Source organism: Apaloderma vittatum, unplaced genomic scaffold (assembly GCF_000703405.1).
Source record: "Apaloderma vittatum isolate BGI_N311 unplaced genomic scaffold, ASM70340v1 scaffold10788, whole genome shotgun sequence".
NCBI lineage: Eukaryota > Metazoa > Chordata > Aves > Trogoniformes > Trogonidae > Apaloderma > Apaloderma vittatum.
This window is the reverse complement of record NW_009732406.1, coordinates 2367-29179: the sequence shown is the minus strand read 5'-3', so window position 1 is coordinate 29179 and position 26813 is coordinate 2367. Positions and strand designations below refer to the sequence as shown.

General features: G+C 35.7%; 1 protein-coding gene across 1 annotated transcript; it reads right to left on the bottom strand.

Moving 5' to 3' along the window:
* Positions 1-820: 820 nt before the first annotated feature.
* Positions 821-25983, bottom strand: SPAG16 (sperm associated antigen 16; the record flags this gene model as incomplete). Its single annotated transcript, XM_009875520.1, has 8 exons — positions 821-966; positions 5985-6054; positions 7411-7528; positions 8624-8731; positions 14619-14756; positions 20058-20185; positions 25399-25497; positions 25887-25983. Coding segments are annotated over 8 exons (904 nt in total), but the record flags the coding sequence as incomplete, so codon positions are not given.
* Between the last annotated feature and the right edge of the window lie 830 nt (positions 25984-26813).

Sequence of the window (26813 nt, the reverse complement as noted above, 5' to 3'; positions counted from 1 at the left end):
AAATCCGGCTGAGCCAACCCAATACACTGATTCAACTAGATCAACTTAAAGTCTTTTTTTTTCTTCTCAGAAAACACAGTTTAAAGTCTAACTGTGGTTCTCAAACAAAAATGCGCCAGTGTAACAGTTTTAAGAGCTTAAGAAACTTGATATATTAGAATGGTTACCTAGATCTGCAAAATAAAAAAAAAACCCACATTATTATATAGTCACAAAATACCACCTCAATAACTAAACCAAGTAGAACAAAGAAAGTAAAAAAAAAACAAAAACAAATTCTTTTCAACAACAACAAAAAAATCAGGAATTAATTTTGATTCTGAACAACTTCAAAACTGAAACAGCAACACAGCTTCAGCATTCTCAATTTTAGGAACTTCCATTGACTATTAAGAAATCACCAATTTTTTTTCCCTTAGTCTTGCAGATATTATACGATTCAGACCCAGCTGAAACAGATCAAAACACTTGAAAAGTTTGAAAGCACTACAGAATAGGTCAGCTCTTCTCCAGTTACAAAAAGAAATTTAACAGAGCAACAAGCTTTTATAGCTGGTGCTCTTCCTCTGTAGGGTGATTACATCAGACTCCCAAAAAGTAGCTTGATAGCTTCAACTATTCAGAGTTCTTGTTTTTCCCCTGAAAAACAAATTGCAACAGAAACTCATATTAAAAATAAAAACCTTGTTACCTACCTGTCCTATTTCCTAAGTACGACCTCTTTCAGTCACGTTGGGCAAGTATGTTTCATCACAGGTTAGCAGAAGTTTCAAGGGTACTTTGAATTAGATATTGAACAACTGGAAAGAAAACTGCATACCTTTGGACAGCTCTTGCCTATCTTCTCTGCATCTTTGACTGGATCATTCGAAGAGTTTTCAGCACCAAGGACCTTTTGCTCTCTGCTTTCCCAAAAAGCTTTCTGTTGGGGACCTTCTAACCCTTTCTTCCTTGGACATCCGCAGCCTGATATAAAATAAAACCAATAAAAATATCATCAGAATGCATTTTTTACTTATTCTTCTGGAAGATATCTCTTTACCAACTAGACAGTAGAAATCCTAAAAGAAACATCTATTTTATATAAAGATATTCAGGCTACTGTGCCATCCATGTAAAGCATTCCAAGGCTACACACAACTCCGGTATACACATTATCTTGGTGTGATCTGTTTCAGCTTATCCAACTGTACTCCAGATTTTGCCCCCAAAATGGAGTGATGATTTCAAATCTTGCAGTACAGGAGAGAGTCACAGTAAAATAGATGCAATTCTTCTTTTCCCTCAGAGCCAGAAAATCATTATCTCACTGCATCCTACCCAACAGCTACCACCAATGCACTACTCTGATTCGCAGTCTGCATTCCCTTTTGCTTCCCAGCACTTTCCCCAACCAACTTCTCAAACACAGACTTACTTATGAAAATAGGGAGCTCAGCAAAGACATCCTAAGCAGGTAACATAGCTGTAAATCATCAGAATAGTTTAAAAGGGATATGAGGAACAGTCCAGAAAAGAACTGTGCCTGTTCTAACAAAATGTCTGGATTCTCATTGCTTTGAAAGTTAAAGCTACTGTCACAGATATCCTGAATAATAACTTTCTCTGAGGAAGTGTATATTGCAAAATTGCTTTATATGTCAAATACTTTCCACACACTCAGTAACTGCTACCCACTAGTACATGCCCACAGAGCATTTCACCTGTTGGTGATTCTGAATTACACGTACTTATAAACCAACAGTTATGACAGTGGAAGGGCTTAAAAAGTCAGTAACCATTAAAAACAGAACAAATTCTGAAGAACTGTTGCAATTGCACTAAGATATCAACAGCTTGTGTTTACAGATCTTCTATTCCAATTCCACTGTAGATGTAATGGGGACAACGTGGCTTAAGTACTCTAACTGGTACATTTTAAATTTCTTTTTGCATGACCTTCTAACAGCAATTACATTAGATCAAGGAAGGGAAAAGCACAGTTAACAGACTTAGCAATGAGTTAATTCAACCATGAGTAAAGAAACTCATTGAGTTCAACTTTTGAATATAATTGGGTAATAAATAAGCAGCTGTTGTTTTTAGAAAATACAAGAAATGTACTGAGCAAGTAACAGTTTTCTAACATGTTTTTAGAACCAGCTGTTAGAGCCATGTTCACTTAGGTTTATAAGCAAGCCACAATCAAGATTGCTTAATTCTTTAAGGCAAAAGTGGTCTTTTTTCAGAGCACCACTAAGCACTGAGACTTGATCTCTAAGTACGGATGCAAGTGCTCTGATAATATACACGAATACCCTAAACAAATTTTTAAAAAATCAGTTCTTTCTCTTTGATAATTATTTGTATGATCTTGCTACCACAACAGGGAGGACTCGGTTTCAAACAAAAACAAAACCAGTTTTTTGTGCACATCTTCCTACAAAAAATATCCAATCCTTTGCAAAATAATCCAAACTCAAAACGCAACTTTTCTTTCAGAGCTGATTTCACAGTGAACATAGCAGGGACAGAGAAACAGTCTGCAGTATGACTGAGTCCTAATCCTAACCATTAACTAGTTACTCTCCAACTATTAAATGTCCTTCATATCAACTTCAAACATTAAGGTAAGTAAATAGGAAAAAACCCCAAACCTTAAACTTCTATCAATTTTTAAGACCCCTAAAGAAAATTTCCTCTTGAAGAATTTGTGCACCAATTACTGTTTGCAAAATTAAAAACCAGCCTTGCAGTGGGACAGCAAAAAAACCCTAGTAAATAAATCACATGCTCTGTATTGGGAATGCTATCTCCTCTCCAATTGTTTGAAACGCATCAGGCTGAAAGCTGCTGCACCAAATAAGTAACAAGTCCAGAACGGTCGTCCTGAAATTAACTTTTAATTTTTTCTTACCTAGCCGTCAAACACAAATTTACAACCCAATCTCATTGTGAATACAACAAAGCTTCCCTTTGTTCTTCATTATGCACTATATGACTCGCGCTAAAAAAAACCCTCCAAAACTCCAAACAAAAAGTAACCCATGAGGGATTGATGTGTAGGACCTCACTGCCAACATTCAAAACCTTGAATAATTCAGCAAATAAAAAGCTCATGAAAAGCCACCCACTGTGCCCTCTAGCGAAAGCCAGCATTCCAGGTTCTGCAGTTAAGTCAGGCTGTGGGGCAGAAGCAGCACCAGGAGCAGCAACGGGCAATCTCCTGCTGCCCAGCAGAACCATCCTCATTCCTTCCGGCTCTGTACTACGGTGAAAGCAGGCAGCTGGCCAGAAGAAACATCTTATCTTGACGAATGATAACTTGCCAGTCTGAGCATTCCTTATTTTCTAAATAAAACATTCCAACACGCTACTGTATAAAATCCAGCCCTGAAGAGAAAACACAGCTGTAGGTCTCCATACACTAAAGATTTACAAGTCCAACAGCCCTGGTTCCTTCCAAACCAAGAACTTAATTTAGACAAAAAAGCAGCAAACATTTTTCCAGTATCTACACACTGTCTGCTTCCCAAAGTTGCATTTATACTCTTTCAGGAATAAGAATCCAAGAGGCAACAGAACATGACCATCTTTCAAGAAGCAGCAGAAAGTATCTGAATAGGAGACAATATCACCCACTGAGACATGAGTAAGACCTACAGAAGGCAGCAAAAATTATGTAGTATCAGAGGACAAAGCACTGGAAAGAAATGAACTGAAATACCACTTAATTTATTATACACAAGGTATGAAGCAAATTAAAGCTTGTACAAGCATGTGGGTGGCTGATGAGCTTAATAAGTGGTGTTGAAGATTAAATGACTTTTTTAATATACATTACTACTTAAAAAGTGCTACCCTGCTTTCACTTTTTGCTGTCATAAAGTGCTCTCAAGGTTTTTGGGGAATAAACAAGTGAATGGCCAGAGAGTAATTTTTAAAATTGCTCAAACAAATGAAAGTATGTGTGACATTAAGAGTTGGATGGAGCAGCTATACTGTAAAGCACTATAATGGAGGAAGAACCCACACCATGTATCCCCAAGCCAGAGCATAATGAGAAGCTGAATGCTATACACCCTAAAAGAACAAAACAAAAAGCCTGTTGTCTGTCTCTCTATTAGAAGTGGGATTAAAATGAGCACTGTGCTTTTTCGTGGGGCAGAGGCTCATTCTTTAAGTTGTAGTAAGCTATAAAGATAGAGAGCAGAGCATACCCAGAATTATAGCCATGGCTGTGCTCTTAATTAAACAGTAGTTTAGAAAAGGAGTAGGGTGTGCTCCAAGGGACAACTCAGTGATATAAGCCTCCCACTGCTGAATGGAAACCAACACCTGAGCTAGAGAATGCGGGGCATCTTTCAGATAACTAAATTTCAGTCCAGTGCTCGTAGCAATTTACAACGATTTAAGAGACCAACTGCTTCAACCTACATTAGAAAGAAAGAAAAAAATTAAACTGAACGTGCTATGCTCGTAATAGGCAGGCAGCGGCAAAGATCTGGATGGTAGTTGGAATGTCTGCATCAACAGTAAATAACCCATCTTAATAGTCAAGGAAACGCTTGCTAGCCTCTTTGCTCAATTATAAATCCAGAAAGAAACTGGAAACATTTATGGGGATACTATTCTTCTTTTGAGTCTTGTCTATTCTACAGGAACTTTATACAATGGAAGTAACTCCATGAACGTGGGAACTAATGAAACTCAGCTATCAAAGGCTGGGGTAACTCAGTGGCTTTTTACCTGGCATATATTACCACTGCAAGAGGAAGTTTAGGCCTTTAATGCACGGGGCGGGGGGGAGGGCAGAAAAAAACAAACCAACAAAAAAAAAACCACAACCACAAAACCCCACAATAAAAAACCCCCACAAAATAAAAACATATAAAGAATGTAACAAATGCTTCACTTGAGAGTTGTATAATATTTGATACTTGGTCATCTATGTGGCTGAGAAATTTGGGGTTCTCTAACATCAAATAAGGTGCTATCCATGCCTGGAATTCTGCTCATGACAAAGGCAGGAGCAAGATCCCCATCTCATTTGAATACTTTGTTCTCAAAGAGGGTAGGGCTCACTGTTTCCCCTTTTCCTAATCTCATCTATTTTAGAAACATGGTTTCTTTAAGACTCATTGTCAAATGTAGCTGCAATTGGAAAATAGGTTCAAAATTATTAGTGGGAGTTTAGATTGGACCTTAGGAAGAAATTCTTCAGTACGAGGGCGGCAAGACTTCGGAATAAATTGCCCAGAGATGTTGTGGCTGCCCCCTCCCTGGAGGTGTTCAAGGCCAAGTTGGACGGAGCCTTGAGTATCATGATCTAGTCAAGAGGTGGTGTCCCTGCCCATGACAGGGAGGTTGGATTAGATGATCTTTAAAGTCCCTTCCAGCCTAGGCCAGTCTGTGATTCTGTGATGCTTACAAAGAATGCAATAGCATGGGCTTCTTTTACTTAGGAAACCAGAGGTGCCAGTTTGGTATTTTTTCTGATGGAATTAGAAAAATAATTTAATAATTATGCATTTATTCAAACCACCAGAAAAGTGGTATACTACCATACAGATAAAGATATTATTCCAGCAGGTATCATATAACCTTAGCAATCTCCTGTGAAAATGAGGCATACTAAAATAACTGGCTGGATTTTGTAACACACGCACTTTCAAAACGTTTCTGGACCGCCCTATATATCTTAAGCATGAGCTGAAAAAGACCACTTACATGTAAAAAGAGAATTAGTGGATAAATAAAAAACAGACATAAAATACATTTCTAGGACAAAGTTCTTCCATAGTTACTCACATACTCCATATTGCTATCAGCAGTCTCATGTCCTTAGTGGTTACATTTAGAATAAGTGTTCAAATGTTTAAACTGCTGCTCTGTCACCAGGACAGCTGACAAGTATTTTTGATTTACTGATAGACCAGGTTTTGAAATGCATCACAACAACCAAAAAAGCCACAGGTCTGAGCTCAGTGATGGGAATATTTTACCTTTTGTCACAGGAATCTGAATAGCATATGCAGACTCTAAACTTTGTAATGTAGCTTGCAAATCTGTGACCTAATTTTAAAAAGAGGAGCGAAAAACAAGAGGTAATATGAAAACATGGCTTTTTAATGCTCTGTTCACAACACACAGCTTTTATGTCTTCATATTTAAGTAATAAATTTCATCTCTAATATTTTTTACTCTTCTGATTATTGTCTCTACATTATAAACATTAACCCTAATTAACATTTTGGAAAGGTCCAGCAAAACAATGCTATAAAATACGAGCCATCCAAAATTTCTCCCAAAAGTTTTACAACTATTAAAACAATGCAGACATATAGCATACCAGGGCTCTTGCTGCACCATCAATTTTTAGCCACTGCTATCACTGCACTACTCTTCAAATTAATGTCACAATAGAGATAGCGCTTTGGCATGCCACAAAATATTCTGTTATGCTTTATCAAAAAAGTCATCACTGCAGAACGTGTACAGTTAGTAACTGGATAGGCCTTATGTATGTTCCTGAAATTTCATAGTACTGGAACTGTTCTATGTTTTGTACTCCCAGTTCAGCATAACTGTATATGGACAGCAACCTTTCCTTTTCTGTAGCACATTTTCTTTTACTTATTGAAATTTCAAACATATAATCCTGTCCTTTATAAGTAAGCCCTCAGGTGACCTGAGAAAAATTGGAGGCAGAGGAAAAGAGGAAATGAGAGATGAGGACTATTAGAAAATCCTGCAAGCATAGTGAATTCCTTTCATGTTACCCACATATAATTGATGCTACTGCTGAAATGCAATGCATTTGGGAAGGTTTTCTCTTTTTTTTCCCTTCTCTTTTTTTGAACAACCTATTGTTTACATACATGCATGATAATTTTCTGTTCTTCATCCATCCTATCTGTGCTGACAGTACTTCCTGCTAAAGAGGCAGAATATTTTGTACACCAACCTATATATCAGATAAAATTACAGAAGTAAAATACTACTCTATTATTCCACTCAAAAGAGAGAAGAACTGTCTCTGATACCTTAATGTATTTTTTCTTAAACTAGTAGGTCATTCCTGGATATATTTAGGAAAAAAAAAAAAAAATCAACAGAAATAAAATCAAAATAAGAGATTTCTAAAGGCAAAGATGGAAGCATATGAATCTGGGGGAATATCACACCTTTCCTTAAGCTGTCAACATCAAAAGTACAACAGGGTCTGTACAGTCTGAGAACTACGTTGTGGTACTGTTGCACATACTTGGTGAGATGTTAATCCTGAATGTATCATGAAGCTCAGTAAAACATTCTGCTTCAAACTATCACATAAGCGAGTTGCTTTAACAGAAATAGCCTGTGTATTTACCAAGGTAAACCCCTAAGCATTCCTTACAGTTTTGCAAGTGGTGATCACCATAATTTTACCTGCCCAACTGCTCTGTCTCTCTCCAAACTAGTTAACATTCTCTGTCTCAGTGTAGTCTGGTATTTTTCCGTCATCTGCTTCAGCACTGGTTCATATGATGCATAATGTGCCTTCAGTCTGTGAACAAAAGGAGGACAAATAATTCCTCAAAGAAGAGTTAAATCAGAGATTTGTCTGTCTAGCTTTTTCCCTCCCCAAGTGAAAGGAGGCATTTAGTATGTAATCACCCAACTGGAATGCCACAAGAAAAGAAAATAAAAATAAGCCTGGTCAATAAGAGGATTAATAGTTTGTTTAGTCATCTTGTAAAACAATCCATCCAATTTTGACCTGTTCTTAATCCCTCATACACATACTGCACATTAATTTTTGTTAATTCGTGGTTTTTTGCAGGTGAGTGATATTTCATTGAATGAAAGGGAATTACAGCTATTATCTGACTACCAACTAAGATCCTAATCTAGACAAATACAATTACTAGCTCTTTCTTCACTACACACTACATTTAGAATACTTAACCACTATTTAAGACCAACTGAAAGTCAAATATATAATCTCTGAAGAGAAACATGACACCAACACCTTCAAAAATAGTGCATTTTGCAAAAAGCTGACACATAGAAGGTAAGTCACCAAACAGTGCTCTCTTGCATTAGTGCATGTGGATCTCAAGGTTAAAGATGTATATAGCTGCTATTACACGCATTGATTGATAACAATATTGACAAAATTCTGCTAACTCTTTGAAGCTGCAGATGTAAGCTGTTATAACTCAGTACCAACAGATTAGGTTAGACTTACTTGCAACCAAATGCAGCAAGTTTCATATAGGGAGTTCAAGAAGTAAAGGGACAGAAGTACCATAACAACTACATTTTAAGAAATGGACAAAGTATCTAAACCCTGAAACCACTACATATTTATGGAAAAAGACCCATGTAAAAGAAAATCTCATTTATATTTTCAACTACTAGAAATACTCTGTATTTCTTAATGCCACATCACACCATGGAAAATATAACAAAAATCACTAGAAATCGTTTAAGAGACGTGGCAGAATAGTCAGCTGGAACTGCTATTAACCGCAACACTAACTACATGTGGCTAGCTTTACTTTAGCACTTCAAATTCCACAGTGTTATCTCACTACTGGGCAATATCTGAAGACATTATCTTTAATGCTATGTGTATAGTAATTAAACATTTTTTTACCTTTTAATGTCACAAATAAGCTTGTTTTTCTCCTGGACCACTCGCTTATGATGCATTCGATGGAAGTCCCGTTCTTTCTGCATTTTTAGAAAAGCCTCTTTTGCTTTGCTATATGTCAAAAAAAAAAAAAAAAAGAAAGAGGGAAGTATTAGTCTCCTTTTTATTGCTCATCGAGGTAATTAATTTTCAGATATGCACACACTTACTGTATCCAAGCTAGAAATTTTCGGTAGTATACCTGTGGTGGAGAACATGAACTTTTGAGGTCTTTTTGCTGCCAGCCAACGTACAAAATCACAGCTAGACTTCACCTTTCACCAGTTCCTTTAGATAGAATCCATAAGGATTCTGGCACTACAATTTTCAGAGTTGAGGTCAACCTTACTTCAAGCACAAAGGGCCTTGTGGAGGTATGTATTCAAATTATAGGCAATTAGAAAACAATACTCTTCTTGTGGGTGTAAATTGCTACAGGAAAATGTATTGCAGTACTGATTTTCTAACATTCATATCACATGTGGAGTGCCAGCGTAATGATATATGCTAGAAGGACACACACAAAAGGAGAACTGTATCTCTGCCTTGCAAATACATGCATTTAGAGAGCTTCTGGAAAAAGTTGTGCTAGAAAAGGCTCTATTCAATCATGTTTGCAGCCTGTCCCAAGCGTCCCCTGTACATGAGACAGCAGGAAGCAAAAGGAATCCATTTCAAAATTAATTGCAAACATACTGATAATCTGTTACTTTCTAAGCACATTCTACACAGAGCCATGGGACACCCTGAGATACTCTGCTCCATAAGCATAAAAGAAAACACTCTGTACATATTCCAGACACCTTCTCCTTGCCTTTACTGATATGGTTTTGGCATGAAAGATTAGGAGATGAATTGTTTAATTGCAAAAGAAGCTTGAAATTACCTTGCATAGAAATTAGATATTTGCTCTTTGCAAAAATAAAACTCATTTCCTCTCCAACAGGAATTGAAGTGTTAGGAAAATCAGTCAAGTATGTCAAAATCACAAGCCCAGGAAGAAGACCCCTAACTGCCAGCGCATCATATTTAATTGTACAGATAGTTTATACTCACCATATATGCATTTGCTATATTTATTATGTATACAAACTACCATATTTGTATGTGTATGTTAATGTTTATACATGAATTATTGCTTGTAGCAGGAACAGTTAGAAAGACCTCAAGAAGAGCACAGTGAATTAGTGCCAATAGAGATCAGTCAAAGCTGAGAAAAAAACTGGCAGGGAAATGAAAAGCAAGCAAGGCGTTCCCTGCAGTGAAAAGCCCCAAGGAGCTGTGGGCAGGCGCAGAACTTCCTGTATGCAGGGGTACAAAATCCAGAAGTTGTGAAACAGAGTAACTTAGGACATTGCTACTGGGATACAAAGTACAAATAATCTGTTCACACTCCTCTGACAAGAGGAACATTTCAGCGGTAAATGAATGGTCTCAGGACAGTTCTGTGAAACAACTCCATCCTGACATCACCCACAAAATCTGACTTGCCGTACGATCTCAAACACAAAACCTGCACCTTCAGATCACAAAACCTGCACCTTCAGAGCTAAGTCAATGGTTTTTTCTAAAAGATGTTGCTACAGCCATAAAAAGCCAATATCCATTTTGTAGAATCACAGAACGGTTTGAGTTGGAAAGGACTTAAAAGATCCTGTAGTTGCAACTCTCTTGCCTTGGGCAGGGACACCTCCCATTAGACTGGGTTGCTCAAACCCCTGTCCAGTCTGGCTTTGGACACTTCCAAGGAGATTTCTTTTAGTCAGCATAAATGCCAAAGATTCTTCATTTAAACTTTTCTCAAGCAAGTAGTTTCATAAAAACAGCAGAAGAGAACAGAGTCCAGTAAATCCAAGCACAGATTTGCAACTGTGGGTTGTGTCCTGTTCCCACTGAAATTAAGTGGATCTTTATTTCCAAGATGCTTTAAGTTGTAGCCCTAAAATTTTACCTGAAATAGAGACAGTTTTAGAAAACATATATTATCGTGCTTTTTGTCTATGTAGTTTATATAGCATTTAGCAGCAAGAATTCTAAATGTACAATATAATTAAACAGATGCATTTAAATGTGGTACACAATACTAAAAGCACCCATTTTCTGGTTTTCATGGTATGCGTGGGGATATATGTGCAGAAATGGCTAGACAGTAGCACAGAAATAGGCGATGAGCTGAAGATTTTATCGCTGGCGATATCACTAACAGTAACAATAAATATGATTTTCAGGATTGCTTTATATTTTGACTTCTAATGGGGCTGTAAACTGGCTGTGTATTTGTGAGATGCTTCCAAACATCAGGACAAAAAGACACCTGCAACACTTTAAACTTCTTAACTGATGTTTGTGAACTCAGTTACAAACCTCAGACAAAAGCTCTACACAATTTTCCTTCCAGCTACCTAATACATTCCTAAATGCTTAAAAGAACATAAAAATATCACAGCTAGAAGTCCCTATAATTAACACAGTCTTAAACCTGATATACCATTGTGTTGTCTGCCTACATGTTTAAATACAAATATAAAGACTCTTGCCGTAGGAAAGCATCAAAATATATTGGATTCAAGCTCTTTTAAATCATCAGATAGGCAGAGTTTAATGCTGCTATGAAATAATGATTACCCAGTTCAAGCAAATATTACTAGAATGGTAAATCCTTGAACGACAAATCATCACTATAGGCACTGAATTAAAATTAACCAGTCTCCTGTAAGAGTTAATTTTCAGAGATGTTATTTTCAATTTTTTCTTGCATATTGGAAAGAATATCTATGCTTCCATTAGAGAAATACTGCAGCAGACAATATTCCTTATCAATCAATCAGGCCTGAACTGTTGCGTTCAAGACAAAAGAAAGAAACACTTAAGGTAGACTATAATTACTGTCACATGGCTAACCAATATAAAAATAGTTTTGATTTCTATCCCAACATGTTTTACAGAAATCGTTTAAACAGAGATTAGTAGTGTATCTAAACCTTAAGGTAATAACTATCACTCAATATAAAAATAGTTTTGATTTCTATCCCAACATGTTTTACAGAAATCGTTTAAACAGAGATTAGTAGTTATTACCTTAAGGTTTAGATACACTATCACTAGCTTTGGAGTAAAACAGTTATGCTGATATTTATTTCTTTCAATGTATATATTCAGGGATTTTGTTACGTCTCTAGCTGCCTTCTGACATTGGTCAACCTATTAAAAATACATACTGTAAACAGGAAATGAAGCTGTGATTTTCTTTTTAAATAATGAAACATCACAGTGAAATAATCAATAACCTGCAACCAACTGTATTTGCCTACTTGCTTGCCATACAATCATGTAAATACTGTATTATAACATCCACAATACAATTAGTTAGTGTCTAGACACTGAATCTCTTTCATCAATTGTTAAACAACATTAAAGCAGGAGGTAATTGGTTTACAGTCATTTATCTTGGGCCCCCATATTGCCTAAGTCCCAAATAACATCTCTTTTCTGCAAGACAAATATCAAAAGTACCAAACTCAGAAATATCAAGTGTTAAAAAGCTTTCTTCAAATACATTTCACAGCACTGTAGCTCACAATGAAAGTTTTCTGACTAATCCACAGAGCAAAATGAGAAACATACTTTGCTCACAAATCCTTGCTTTCTAACCAGTCAAATCAGCATTTCTTCAGTGCTCTCAGGCATTCTGTTTTCAGTGTAAGCTGATGAATTACCTCTCTAAACCTGAAAACTCAAATTGTCCTCCAGGTAATTTTGACTCCTGCTGGAGTATTTGCTTTATGATAGCAAGGGTACTGACTCCAGTTATTGAATAGATGAACAAGAAAAAATGCTGTTAAGAGTCACTACTGTAAATGGATTTAGTACAGAATTTGATGATCGCAGTTTATCCAAAAGACACAAAGAAACACTGTAACTCATGGTATGTACAGGAGAAATGCTCAATTTCACCCACTACTCCAGAAACAAAATAACTGAAACAAATGTCAAAGAAGTGCTGAACTTTTAACATCAGTATCAAGGAAAACTTTGAAAGCTATCTGAAATGAAAAGGCTGAAAAATGAAGTAGTGACCATTAGAAAAAAAGCGTGTTTCACATGTACATTTAGTCCATTTTACTATTAGCAGAAAGAATATGAAAATAAAGCTCTCCCTTCAAGTGAAGAAAGGAGGACCAATTTTAATAATGTTTTAGGATTAATTTTCTCAGTGCTTTAACAAGTTGCATGCAGATTAAGTGCAGTACCTAACAGTAAATGCCAACGAACAGAATTTACCCACTTCTGATCTGTGTCACGTGACATGACTCATTTAGATTTCCTCAAACACTAGAATGTAAAAAAGCAGGGTACAGTTTCAGTTCATCAATTTATTTACTTTTTTAGCACAGTTCACTTAAGTGTGCATTGTGAGTTTTATTTAACAGGAACTGTTAGGAACCTAGCATTTTGGCAATGTCTCTTGCCTCTCCTGCTTTCTTCCTGTTGCACATTATCATGTCATGTTTCAGCCTATTAACTAGACATCTGCTACAAAAAATAAATTCTGGCACCCTGCAGAGTATATATGGGAAAAAAACAACTCATGGGAAAAAAACAACTCATTTGTGACCACAGTGAAACGGTTTTGAGCTTTATATTCTTAAACAATCATGTAGCAATGCAACAAACCCATGAAAACTCTTATAAAACCATAATCCACTCAGATTACCTTGTTACAGCTTGTTCTGCTTCATACAAGGAGCAAAAAAAGAAAAAAGGTTGGGGGGGCAAAAGGAAGGCCTATTAAAATTACTACTGACAAAAATAAATTTCAGAAGGGCCAAATTTTGTCATTCCTTCTTTTACTATGCATTTCTGCTTCTTAATCTCCCACTCGAACGAGAAACACAATCCTGAACTATCCATCATCTGAAGACGCTGCAGATTAAAATTAACAATTTTTTTCTAAATGGTCCATCTCTCAGTGCAACAGTATAGTTGACCACACAATATATGACTTGATTATTAAAGCTGTTAACTATTACTTAAGACAATGGCCAATTTATTAATTTAAAATGTAATAAGTCATTATCATTGGAAAATAATTCATCATTATTATCAGCTGCAATGATTACTTAAGATCTGAACAGCTATTTTTCATATAAAGGAACAACCTAAATGAAAATCAGAAGCTTGAGCAATCTTGAGAAAAATCAAAGAGGAGGAGTTAACATCTTCTACAGCTCCATATTTTAAAACTATGCACTGGAAAAACTGAAGTGAGTGCATTATTAGGTCTCAGGGTAAATTCTCAATGAACACATACATGTGCAGAGATACTACGTTTCAGAAAAGACTATATGATGTGTAATTCATTATTGCATCTCTCCATTATAAGGTTAAATATTTTAAGTTACTTAGAATTGAAATACTTTAGAATTAACTTTTAGAATTTTAGAATTTTTTAGACTTTTAGAATCAACTACTACAATGTGCACACAAGTACAACAAGTGATAGCAGCTCACACTGACATACCATTTACCATTAGGGTCAGGGTGATAGATTTTTTTTTTTTTTTCAATTTAAAAAAAGCAGAATAAACGTATAGTGATTTTTTCCTGTGTTGATGTTTTGCGGTAGCTTTATAGTACTGTATTTCAATACAAAATGCACATAATCATTTACTTCTTGGTTCTACACATTATACGCTCATAATTCTTTGAAGTAATTTGTTGTGATTACTGCATATAGAAAATTATTTTCCATAGCCTAGTAAATATGAATAAAAGAAATTAAGATTTAGGTTTCTAATAGAGCTCAGAGAAACTTGAACTTTAATTACAAATGTCACCTAGAAGTAAAATATGTGCAGCCAGCATAACAAACAGGAACTTATTATTTCCATTAAGTACTTTACTTTATCTGGCTGTTTCCTACTGTATATCAAAGTTTCATTAAGACCAAATAACATACTTTGCAGCAAGTTTATAGTTTTCCAGATCTTTCTTCAAACGCATAATTTCAGCCTCAAGTTGCTGTTTGTGAGTATACACAGTTGGAACCAATTCAGTATCTTTGGCTGTGAACACACCTCTCTGTACGAGTTCATACCTAATAAAAAAGAAACAGAGAGATATTTTATTCAGGGTTTCCTTCTTCTAACTTCACTGATGTCTCCTTTCTCAGGCTCCACCTGACTTCATTTACCTGAACTACAACCACAAGGATATTTACCATTTCAAGGTACTTACCTTTTATGATCACTAATGATTAGCAAGAGTACTATCCTGCCCCACTGTGTTCCACTTCACTGCTTTTCATTCTAAAATAATATTATTGTTCAGAGTAGTCAAAAAGACATATCATGTATAACACAGTACTTCAATATAAACAATTGTTCTTTTCTATCTTTTCTTCCAAATAGCTTAAGTATAAAACAGAAAAATTCTTATATACGCAGATTTTTTTTTATGAAGACTCAAATAAGACAACAAAGCTGAAGATAACCTGGATGAATGATCCTATGAGCTATCATCAGCATGGAATACAGAGCTCACCTAGGGAAATTTCGTCATTCCTTCCTGTTTACTTATGTTGCCCTGTCCTTATTTAAAATAAATAAATATTGGTAAATATAATTATCAGCCCCCAAGAAAACATGATGCAGAAGTCTGAAGGCTGCTTAATTTAAATACTTGTATAGGCTATTTTGCACTTTGAGAAGTAAAATAGAATCTGGAGCAGCATGTAATGTTGTGTGGCAACCTAGGAATCTCTGTGGCCCCTGTCAATAAGATCTGCTGAGTCTTCTGGTTTTTAGGACTATTAATCTTTTGGTAGCATGTCGGTGAAAGCTAAAAATACTCTAACAGTCAGTAAAAAGGACATAGGCATTGACACTAGTCATTTTAGGTTTAATTTAAAGGCATTCAAATACAAAGCAGCTGAAAGCACCTTAGTATCTTCTACACAAAAAAAAGATGTCAGAAAGGATTCAGAAAAACTAGAACTGATTAAAAAAAAAGTGACCGTCACTACACAAAGTAAATTCTTCTGCAGGATCATGCGTGTTCAGGAACAACTATAAGCTATCACTATTTGTCATAGTATTTGAAAAGATACCAGGATTCAAGTCTACGTGTACAAGCGTAAGATGTTTCCATGCAAATAGATATTGCAGAGGTGATTCCAGAATCCAGTACATGCATACACTAAACATCTATTTCTTCATCTATTTCTTCATCTACTTCTGTACTGGAAGACAGAAGAGCAAGACCTTTAGTTGGCACAAACTTTTGTACACCACTGAGAAGACAAAAACATCAGAAGAAAGAAGCTCAGTTGTTCATTTCTTCCTTTTTTTTCCTCAGATAAACAGGATCTGATGAGCAGGTACTATTCCTATAGGAAATAACTGCAAATAGGGGCACTTCTCATTGCTGATGATCACAACCCTACATACTTCTTTTTTGTCAGAATAACATCTCCACCAAAGGCCCTAATTGCACCTCATGAAACCCAAACTTCTGCAAAAAGACACATCAGACATGGATAATTGATGAACTTAGCCTCCAGCAGAGCTAACAACCCTGAAAGACCATTTTAATGAAATACAATTAAGACCAATAAATTCACTATGCCCTTGTCTAAGAACACTCCTGAAAATGAAGGCTTTTGTGCATGTGGCAGAAATGGAATAGAAAACCACACAACAAAATTGCATTGTGAAATCTCATTATCTTTCATCAATCCAGTCCCGTAAAATTTACAGAACTCCTACATAGCTAGCTGACTGCCAAATAGCTACTGTTCTCCCTTCTTTCCCTTACAGAAGGGAACGATGATGCTAATTAAATTAGTTAGTTCCATGCACACACAGCTATTTTTCTAAGCTTCTCAGAACAACTGACTTATTAATCTTGAATCACTATTTAAAATTAACTAAGAATTTGGAAACCTAAGGAACAGATGGTCAACTATGATTTTATGATCAAAGCCCAATGCAGACTGATTAAAAATAACATATTATTACTATACACAGGTGAAATTAAGTTTCCAAGAGTTCTGAAGGAATCAAGATGCAGAAAGGCTCTGCAATAAACTAACCAATATGTAGCTCACAATAATCCTTTACTAAGAACTAACTTGCTTAGACACACATTCAGGGATTAAAATATCAAGTTTTAGCTTCTTTAAGAACCTCTTACAGAAAACTGTAATTCCAATTGATAATATCCTTAAACAGTTTCAACAGAAGGCTAAGAAAGAAATGAGCACAGAAAAATAAATCACCTTTTTACTCCACCGTACTGCTCCAATCTATTATGGCATATAAGTGGAAAATTTATATGATTGTGTTATGCTTGCTATGTAAGCAGAAAAGCATGTCCACATGGCTTTTTGTAAATGAAACCTGAGGTTACTTCACTTGTGTTCTGAGCTAAAATCTGAATGGTTCAGCGTGATACTGTCCTAGAAGTGATAACCCTCATTCCTCTCAAATTATGAGCTCAGAGCACAACATACATTAATGGGACCATATGATTTCCAGACCAAAGCAGACACAGAGCAGAGGAAACTTAGGCCTGCCCGAAATAAACAGATTGCTTCTGCTGTCTTCAGGGAGCTGCAGCGTAGAGAATTGCTACCTATACCCATTTTCTTCATTCTACAAAGATGAATTGTTTTGCAATGAGTCTGCCTTTAAGCTCAGAGAAGATACAGTAGCCTTGTAGCATATGCTCTGTTATGCCCAACCCAGGCAATCTTTGCAAGGCGTGTGCTTGGTCACATAAGTTCACTCACCATTTTAACTACATCAAATAGAAAAGAGCTCACAAATCATGTTTCCCTAACAAGTCTCTCCATTTACTCCCAAAACAAGATGTTGCCAGGTCTCTAGGAACACTTAGTTATTACCAGGCCAGCAAGCGTACTAACTAACCATGGTGAAGGCTCCATGCATCCCTGTGAACAGCACACGATTCACTGCTCAGCAGACCTGCAACACAGCATGCTGCCAGCAGCAGGGAGCTCTCTGGAATTAGCAGGTACAAACTGTCAGGTGCATGAATTTAGTTGATCAGCCCTTGCAATTCATACTCCAAAGCTGTCAATCCAGTATCTTTAATAAGCAACAAAAGCACTATAAAGGCTTGTGCACCAAAGGAATAGAAAATTTAATAGTAAATTAGATATTCTAAAAATAACGTAAGTCTAATTTTCAGTTCCTTAAAGTATAACTAGAAGAAAAAAGTGTATGTGCAAAAAAAAAAATTATCACACTTGCAGTGATTATTTGTTACATCATACAAAATAGGGGGTTTGGCTTAATAAAACATAGCCAAATAACATTTTATACACCTGGATAGAATAACAATGTTTTCTGTAACTCTGAAATAAACACAGCTCATTTGGTCCGATTTAAGTGACCTTTAGATCTCAGACAGACAATTATTTCAAAGCAAGTCTTTTGATAAATTTTCTCTACATTAATTAATTTCTCATTTTCAATTCCATTAGTACTTGATCACCACAGCATGAGAGCGAAAGCGTCGTCCCAATACATAATGAGGAACCTGAGTACACTAATCTGCTCTCACTTTCATTAATATTGTAAATTATCTATTTCAAACCAACATGAAACATTACGAAATAAGGTATTAATGCAGAGAAAGTCTCAATACAGGAAGATTAGATCCTGACATGCTGAGCTCATTTGTAATGATACTGAAATTAAAAATATTACTTAGAGGAAAAAAAAATATATGTATAGCTAAGGATTTACAAGATAGGGCCTTCTAAGACCTGTACTTTCTCTGTTAAAAAGTAATTTGAATTTTGCCATTGATATAAATTCAGACTTTAAGTGCTTCAAAGAACACTGTAGTTTCACGAAAAGGTCGCTATTTATATCTGTCTAGTATTAATTATCTTTTAGCATAAAAACTGTTAAACTTCAAACCTAATGCTATTCCTATCAGCTCTTTTGTTGAAAAAGAATACAGAATTATAGTGCTCCTTCTCTAAGGAACCATTTAAGCCACATTGCTATGCTATCAAAAAGCAGATCATTATTAATTCCAAAAGCAACATCTGATTGGTGAGCTCTACACTAGCAAGACCAAAGCCTTGAAAGTGACAGTAATGATTCCCCATTAAAGAATATTTATAAGAAATTTTAAAGCTTTGAGGCTTTTGTAAGAGAAAATAAGATGCTTCTAACTTTTCAGATTTACTGATTTTCAAATTAAACAATTTCAAAAGATCTTATTTAAAAAAAATAAATCTCTGAACCCCTCAGGTTTAAAGACTGACTACAAGGTAATTCAGAGAGGCATTTCCACTTCTCAGAACCCTTCCAATATAACTTGCAGATTCAAAGCAAGCTTGTAAGGGAAAGCATTTCAACAGAACTTTACAAGTGTCACCTTTTTCTCCAAAATAATGCAGCTCTCCTCTCAAGCAGCGTTCCTGGCACATCATTCTTAATCAATATTTTAAAAGTATATAAGCTCTATGATTCCATATATGAAGAGAGTGATGGAGGTAGTGGAGTGTTTAGACAAAGCTGCACATTTAAACTTCTGCAGAAAGTACAGACAAACCCCCTACAACCTATAAAGCTGAAAAAAAAAAGCAACAGCTCAAGAGTTCACTCTTCTGATTACTAGATGAATTAAATTTTGAAAAGAAAAAAAAACAAACCAACCATATTAATTGAGGTACCAAAAATTATCAAGTATCAAAAATTTTGATTATTTTACTTAAAATACAAGGTAGCTAACGTCCAAATCCACCCAAACAACCAAGGTGCAAAAACTATACCATAACTACAAAATACTCAGTTCTTAAGCGAGCACCCATGCTCTAGAAACTAAGACACATGATTTCACAGCACTCCTGAAGTACAACGCTGATCATTTTGCACGGGACTCACTTCATCCAAAGATGACTTCTGTACTTTAGCTGGTTTTAGTTTTCATCGGTAGTCAATGGAGAACAGAATATACTTGAAAAAAATGTAATTGAATTCATTTAGTCTTAAAGGAGATGACTTAACTCAGATAAGCTGCATTCTGAAAATTACCATTTCACTGGTCACAAAAGAGGCCTCAGGTGACCACTTTAGGCTTGTAAATGTCTAGAGTTAGGTGAGATGCACAAAGTCATCCAAAGGTACCTCTTCAGGAGTTCCCTGCAGTCAGCTTTCTTGTAACTCTGTCCTTAAGGCAATGCTTTACATCCTTATCCTCAACATGAATACACTTATGTAGTAAAACACTAAGTATTTAAGAATTACTTGCACTCTGAAGAATTTTCTGGGCATATATACAGAAGTACTGGAATACTTGAATCCTGAGCATCTAGTTCCTAACTCTCAAAATAACACAGTCACTCAGAATATTTTACCATTCGGATTGAAAGCAGTCAAGGGTTCTGGACATTCCCAATCTGACCAGGAAATTGCAGAAGAAGTCATCCATTGTTTCAGGTATTTCAGACACTGATTTCTCAGAAGTCAAGGCTGATTGCAAAGCCTGAAATTAAATTTTGATAAATGTTATTAAACCTAGAAGGGAAATGTTAATTATCACACTTTCTATTTCTTAAGTCATCTAAAGTCACAGATCTACTGGAGTACAGCTGAATGGTTCCCTTGTCTTTACTGATCAGATCTGTAATCAATGATCCTTCTAATGTCAAGGTCTGTGAAAGAGTATACAGAAATAACTCAAAAATCACCTAATTTAAGCAAGTATTCTGAACTTGACATAATCTGACAAGGACTTAGAACTATTTAAGTTGATCGATGATCTTCTGTCACTGACCAGAGAGAAAATGTTAGTTCTCATACTCCTGCATCCTTCAGCAACCTTCAAAACTATTGATGAGAAAAATCAGAACTTCATCTAATGAATACGGCAAAAGTCCGAGGTAATGGTTAAACAGCTTATCTTCTTTTTGTAACAATGTGTGCAACAGAGAGACGGAAAGAACTGCATCTCCATTACAAGATCTCTTACGAAGTCTCATGGAGATCACTCCTCCTGTTTGTTCTCAACATGCAAACACTGAATGAAGCTGCCAGACAACACAGCCACGAGTGGTGGCAGAAGGCAGACAGTGCACCTTGGGTTCACATGCAGCTCCTCCAGCGCCACGAAGACAGATAGCTCTTCAGGTAAGATGAGCTCATGGGTCAAGCACACATGCTAAAAGCAGCATCAGAACAAAACAGAACAAGCCTACCACTACAGGGAAAAAGTAAAAATAAAAATCCCTTTCACAGCTGTCTGTTGCAAAGCAAGTTTCCTTCCTTCACCCAGCCCCACTCAGTGTGCAGATTGATGCTAAGCTCTCTAGGAGAGATTTCAAGACGCAATTTTGTATGAAAAGAGTAAAATACGACCCTGTCTATCCCCTCCTCTCAAAGGCATGTAAAGATAACCAGACAAGAGAGAGACCGCCACAATCTGGCAGCCAAACAGGTGGCCTTAATTCCTTCAGACTTGAAATGGATTAGAGCAACTTGACATCCCTAAGTATGAGGCTATCAGCATTTGGGAACTCCACGTGGGCACACTGCTAAGGCAGACTTGCTCAGCAGTGGGGGCTATGATCTAAGATAAGATATGGCCCTGCACATGCCTGCCTCCTACTGACAGGATTACAGAACAAACATGGGCTCCACAACTAACACAGTGTGCTCTGGAAAGAAACTCAAGATCCTATGATAACATGTGCTACATATTACTAAAAGAAAAAAAAAAACAACATTGTAGAGATGAGAAGCAAAAAAAACCAGCTTTCACACATTCCTACCTTCTTTTCTTCGTTTCAACACTAACAAAATAAAGAAAAAAAATCCAGTGAGATATTCATCAAGACATGCTAAAGGCTGTGACTACAAATAATTTCCTCCACTGAAAAAAAACAAAACACTGTAGGCCAGGGATTTCTGATAACGCCATTCATTTATGGCTTATTCATGTCCTTAGTGGAAGCTCTTATCAATATGACTGCATAAATTACCTAGAGATAAAGGCATTTTTCTTGATAAAATAAAAACACTGGAAAAACCTCATAGCTATTTTGTGCAAAACAGAAAATGCTGCGTTTAATCCAAGCAACCTGCCTAATATAAGCAGAAAGAACCACACACAAATGATCAAGGCCATGTAACACATTATGAATAATATAATATGCCAACTGCAATGTAATATTTAGTGTATTTTCATTACTAGAGATACAGTACATCAGACAGGTCTATTTTCTAATTGTGGTAATACAAGAAGCAAAGAGTTTGCAGACATGCAGCTGCATCACTTTTCTTGCTTCTTTTCTTTCCTTATTCTAAGTGAGGCAAATGTCTAATACTGTTGCCTGTAGTTTCCCAAACACATCTATAAAGTCAGTCTTCGGAAGAAATGACACAGCTTGATTCGCTTAATAAAGGGAAATATGATAGGAATTCATTTCATGTGTGCAGAAGAGAATTTATTAGCTAGACACGAGCACTGAGAATCATTTTAGAAACTAAAGCTTGAACGGTGAACAACATAGGAGAAAAGGAATGCAGTCTAACAGGCACGGTATTGAGATGGGATCTCTGGAAACCAGAATTAAATTCCTAGCTCTTCTGCAGACTTTGTGAGTGGTTCTAGGCTAACGATTTGAATTTATCTTAACCTTGAATGCCTATCTATAGAATGGCATAACAGTATTTTTTTTCTTGCATATATTTACCTTTTTTAAAATGAGGAAAATACAACTAATGTTGTGCAAACAGACACCCTAAAGAAGATGTATAGATAAAACCCCATCTTAATAAAGGATTCTGAGTACTAAATAAAAATAAACTAAATATTTTTTTGTCACATATTTACTTTTGAATTAAAATCTTCAAAACATTTTGAGTATAAGGACTGCAAATACAGCCAGTAAAACATAATAACTTCTACGAGCTTAACCTTAAGGACTTCCATAACGCAAAAATTTCTGTCCAATGAAGAAAGATTACCACCAAATAAATTAATAATTTCTCTGGAAATAGAATGAGATGCTCTTGCAAAACTTATAAAACTAAAAAAGAATAACAAATGCAATTCAAAGACTTTTAACATAATCAAACAAATTACAAATCAAACCTACATAAAATATAAGGTTAATTAGGGGCAATGTGACTTCAGTGTATTATCTGGGATACTGAGAAAACAAAGATCCTAGAACGGAAGTGCAAAAGCTGTAACTAGTGAAAGAAGTATTTCAGACAGGTTTGTGTGTGTGTGGCTTTCCAGAAGTTCTGTATCCTTTTCCTAGGGTCCCTATCAGCTGAAGATTTTCTTTCTGTTACTTGTGTATAAAAATAATTTACATTAATTTACGTTTCAAAACAAGGACAATTAAAAAAAAAGAAAAGAAAAATCATGAATCGTGATGGAAAAGGACAATGACTAGAATGGGAAACGGTAGGCAGATCACTGCTATGCAAAGCAGGTGTTGCCCAGCAGAGCTGTATTTTCAAACAGCTGCCATTTTACCACAAGACTACGGGGAAATTATATTTAGGGATTGGAGTTTCATCACCCTCATTTCCTTGCTGGGATCCAAACAGAAACATGAACTGTGACTGTTGAGGGAGCCTCACCAAACCTTCAAGACCAGTAGCTACACTGCATGCACGCACAGATGCAGGACGTGCTTCAATATCCCCTACAGGTTTAACTCCTACACACCAATTCTATTTAACAGGTGAATAGCACCATCTCTCATTTGCTTATGTTTGCTCTTCTCCATTGGGTAATTAGTGCAAATTACTTTGGAAGAAAGTTTGAAAATAAGCATTCTTCTTTGATTTTCCTGGTTATACTTGACCTTTTTAGTGAAGTGTAAAAGACGTTGCAGCTACTCAGTTTAGAAACTGTGCATATTTATATCATCCGCATTTGGCAAATCACTTAAATATTTCTGGATGATCGCTTTATCTGTGCCTTCTCCGTATAATCTGTTTTCTTTAATGAAAAGATTCGCACCTCGTATTGAAATGCAGTCTTTAATATGGAATTAGCTACAAGTTACTATGAACAACAAATACTCACAATCACTTAAAGTTGTTTATCACTGTGTAGCTATTCCAGGCTGTTACCTAATTTAACCTGTTTTAGCCAAGATTACAAGCTAGTAATTGAAATGTACCAATTATTTATCACATGAAGAACACAGCCTTCTACTCTGCCTCTTAGCTCAGAGTTCTGGATATTGATTTAATATTAATTCACAGGAAACAGTGCTTCTTACTTGGGTCACCAACAGTGTTTGCTGCAGTACTTGGTTTTTTCAGTGAGCTAGCATCAAACAATCTCATCACTGAGCCTCACAAAATACACAGTGTATCCTTATGAAAGCTGTCAAGGAACTAGCAAGCCTATTAAAATATTTTTCTATTCATGTCTTTCTGCCTAAAAGCTGAAAATACTATTTCAGTTTCAGAAGTATGGAAAGAATGAGCCTTCAAACAGTGAATTAAGAAGAGAAGGCATAAGCACAAAATCAAAAAGAATTTGAGTTCATCTTTAAGGAAATACTTTCTTCATTTTGATTAAATGGGATAGATACTAGCATACTGTTCCCTAAAACTCCAAGTTGATCAATAAAGAGGTAAAAGATTATTTAAATACAGCACTGTCTAAAGATCAATATCAAAATATTCTTCCTTCTTTCACTTTTGATGTAAAAATCAACTCACACAGTAAACCAGATAGGACTGAAGTCATCCCTAAAGACAACATTAAGAATTTCCACTTCTTGGTTAATATTAAGCACGTTCAGTCTTAACTTTTGTGTTCCTTCCCTTAATTTTCAGGCATATTCATTTTCAACACACCTAAGACTCAGTATCATATCAAACATTCAAAGTTTGATCTAAAAAACAAAACTGATCTGTTGATATGCACTAGTGCAGAAGAAAATGCACATTTCCCCCCGTTTTGATGTTAAGAATCTATCATATAATTTTATCTTTTCATTAGTAATTATTTCCTTCTGCAAAACAAGAACTGTAACAACAGCTTCCTGATGATGCTCTAAGATAGTGGTGATATTAGAAACACAGCAGGAAAAAAAGCTCTTTTCCATTAGATTGTTATAAGCAAGTAAATTCAGGTAAATTGTATTTTGGAAAATACAGTGTAACAATCCCATTGCGTAACTTTAAACTATTACACAAACTGTAAATGTAAGAAGTGTCAAAAATTAATGGCATGGAATGATTTAATTAATAATTTGATTTCAGATGGTGTAACAGTTGATTCTATATTTTGAATATATGAATAATCTTTTCTCACAAAGTACTCTAGTACAAGACTCTGCTGGTCTTAAGCAAACGCACTTTCTTTCCTGTGTCAGGAATCACATTCAGTCTCCTTCAGTCTACTCAGCTGGAGAAACAAACCCTAAGATACTGATGCACCATAGTAACATTAATATATTTTAAATGTACACTGTTATATGTATGTGCAATGTCAGGTTGTTTATAGAACATAAAATGAACAAAAGTTACAGGAAAATGAAACCCAAGAAATTTGGCTTTTCCACTGTGGCATATGTCAACCTCTAGAGTCTTCTAAAAATAAGAGAAAATCCTTTCCACACAAATATTTCATAACTAAAATAAATGATGATGTGTAAATTTTAAGCCAGTAATGCTAACCGAATTACAGACAGAGCCTTAGAATGTTTAGGAAGTTCTTACTAAAATTCGGGCATCTTCAGCCTGCTCTTGTACAGTCTGCAAAGCCTTTGACAGATCCTCATCATCTTCCTGAAGACTAAATCCATCATCTGCTGAAATCTAAATGAAATTATTTAAAGTTAGGTATCAACATATTTTTTATATTTGTCTTTCAGAATACAACTACTGAAAACAATCCCGTTCTTGTTAAAACAATATTTTGCGACAGAACTTGTATTTTTGAAATATTCATTATAATAAACTGAAACATCTAAATAGAAATACCTGTATCTTTGGAAAAGTATTTAATGTTCAAAAAAAAGTAAAAAATACCAACTGACACTAAATCCTCCCTTGAAAATTAAAGATATGCCTAGTATAATTGCACTTTGCAAAAGGAGATTCGTGTCATTTGTCCTAAAATATTTTTGTGACTGATGAAGTAAAACAAAAAAAACCACAAACATGAACGCTACAAATATCAGAAGATTATCAATTTAGTACATTACCTCTTCATACTCATAATCATCTGAAGAGTCATCTGTGATCGTAAATTCTGCAGATTTTGTTAAGGCCAAGACAGTTGATGCATGTGAAGAGTTCCAACTTAAAAAATATATCATAAACCAACTATCTATAACTCCGTTACTGCCACCTTTGCTCTGGTTCCTTTTAACACGAGTTCACACTTCCAAGGCTTCCTTCAGCCTTTAGATGAACAAGGCCAACTTCAGTTAAAACTTTGTCCACAGAGTCAGAATTTAGATCCAAAGTTCTTATAGCAGGTTTACATACCATTAAGATTTGCCTCATCAGATCTGATAAAATTAGAAGAATTGTTCTGAACTAAATAGCAGCTAAATTCTGCTCTCACCCAATCGTCAGTTTTTCATGGGGGTCCTGCTGCACTGAGGTGTCCACAGACTTTATGCTTCTAAGCATAACTGGGTTGGTGCTCTCAGAGAATGGCATTTTTTAATCAAATTCAGATGTACAAGTTCAAAAATGAACATTCAAAATCAAACACAGGATACCAGAAGACCATTTACTGAAGCTGATACAAATGCTTTAATAATTACATCACAGCAACAATAAAAAGACACCAAACTTTCAAAATGTGAACATTTATTTGGAAATTATCTACAGTTCCTCCAAATGCTCTAGACGCAAACTTGCCATTAAGAATGCTACAAATGGTGTAAAATTAAACCCAAATAAATGTTTTTCATTCACTAGCCTCATAGTCCTTGAAAATATATTGAAAATATATTGAAAATGTTCTCAGAAGGATGTTCCGTTGACAGTTTCCCTCGGAAATCAGTTAGCCTACAAATGACCCATGTAAGTAAAAACAAAATTAACTTCCAAAGAGGAGAAGAGGTGGCAATTCATCAGTTCACACACACAGCTGGGAGTGGGGGGGGCAGAGGGGCACA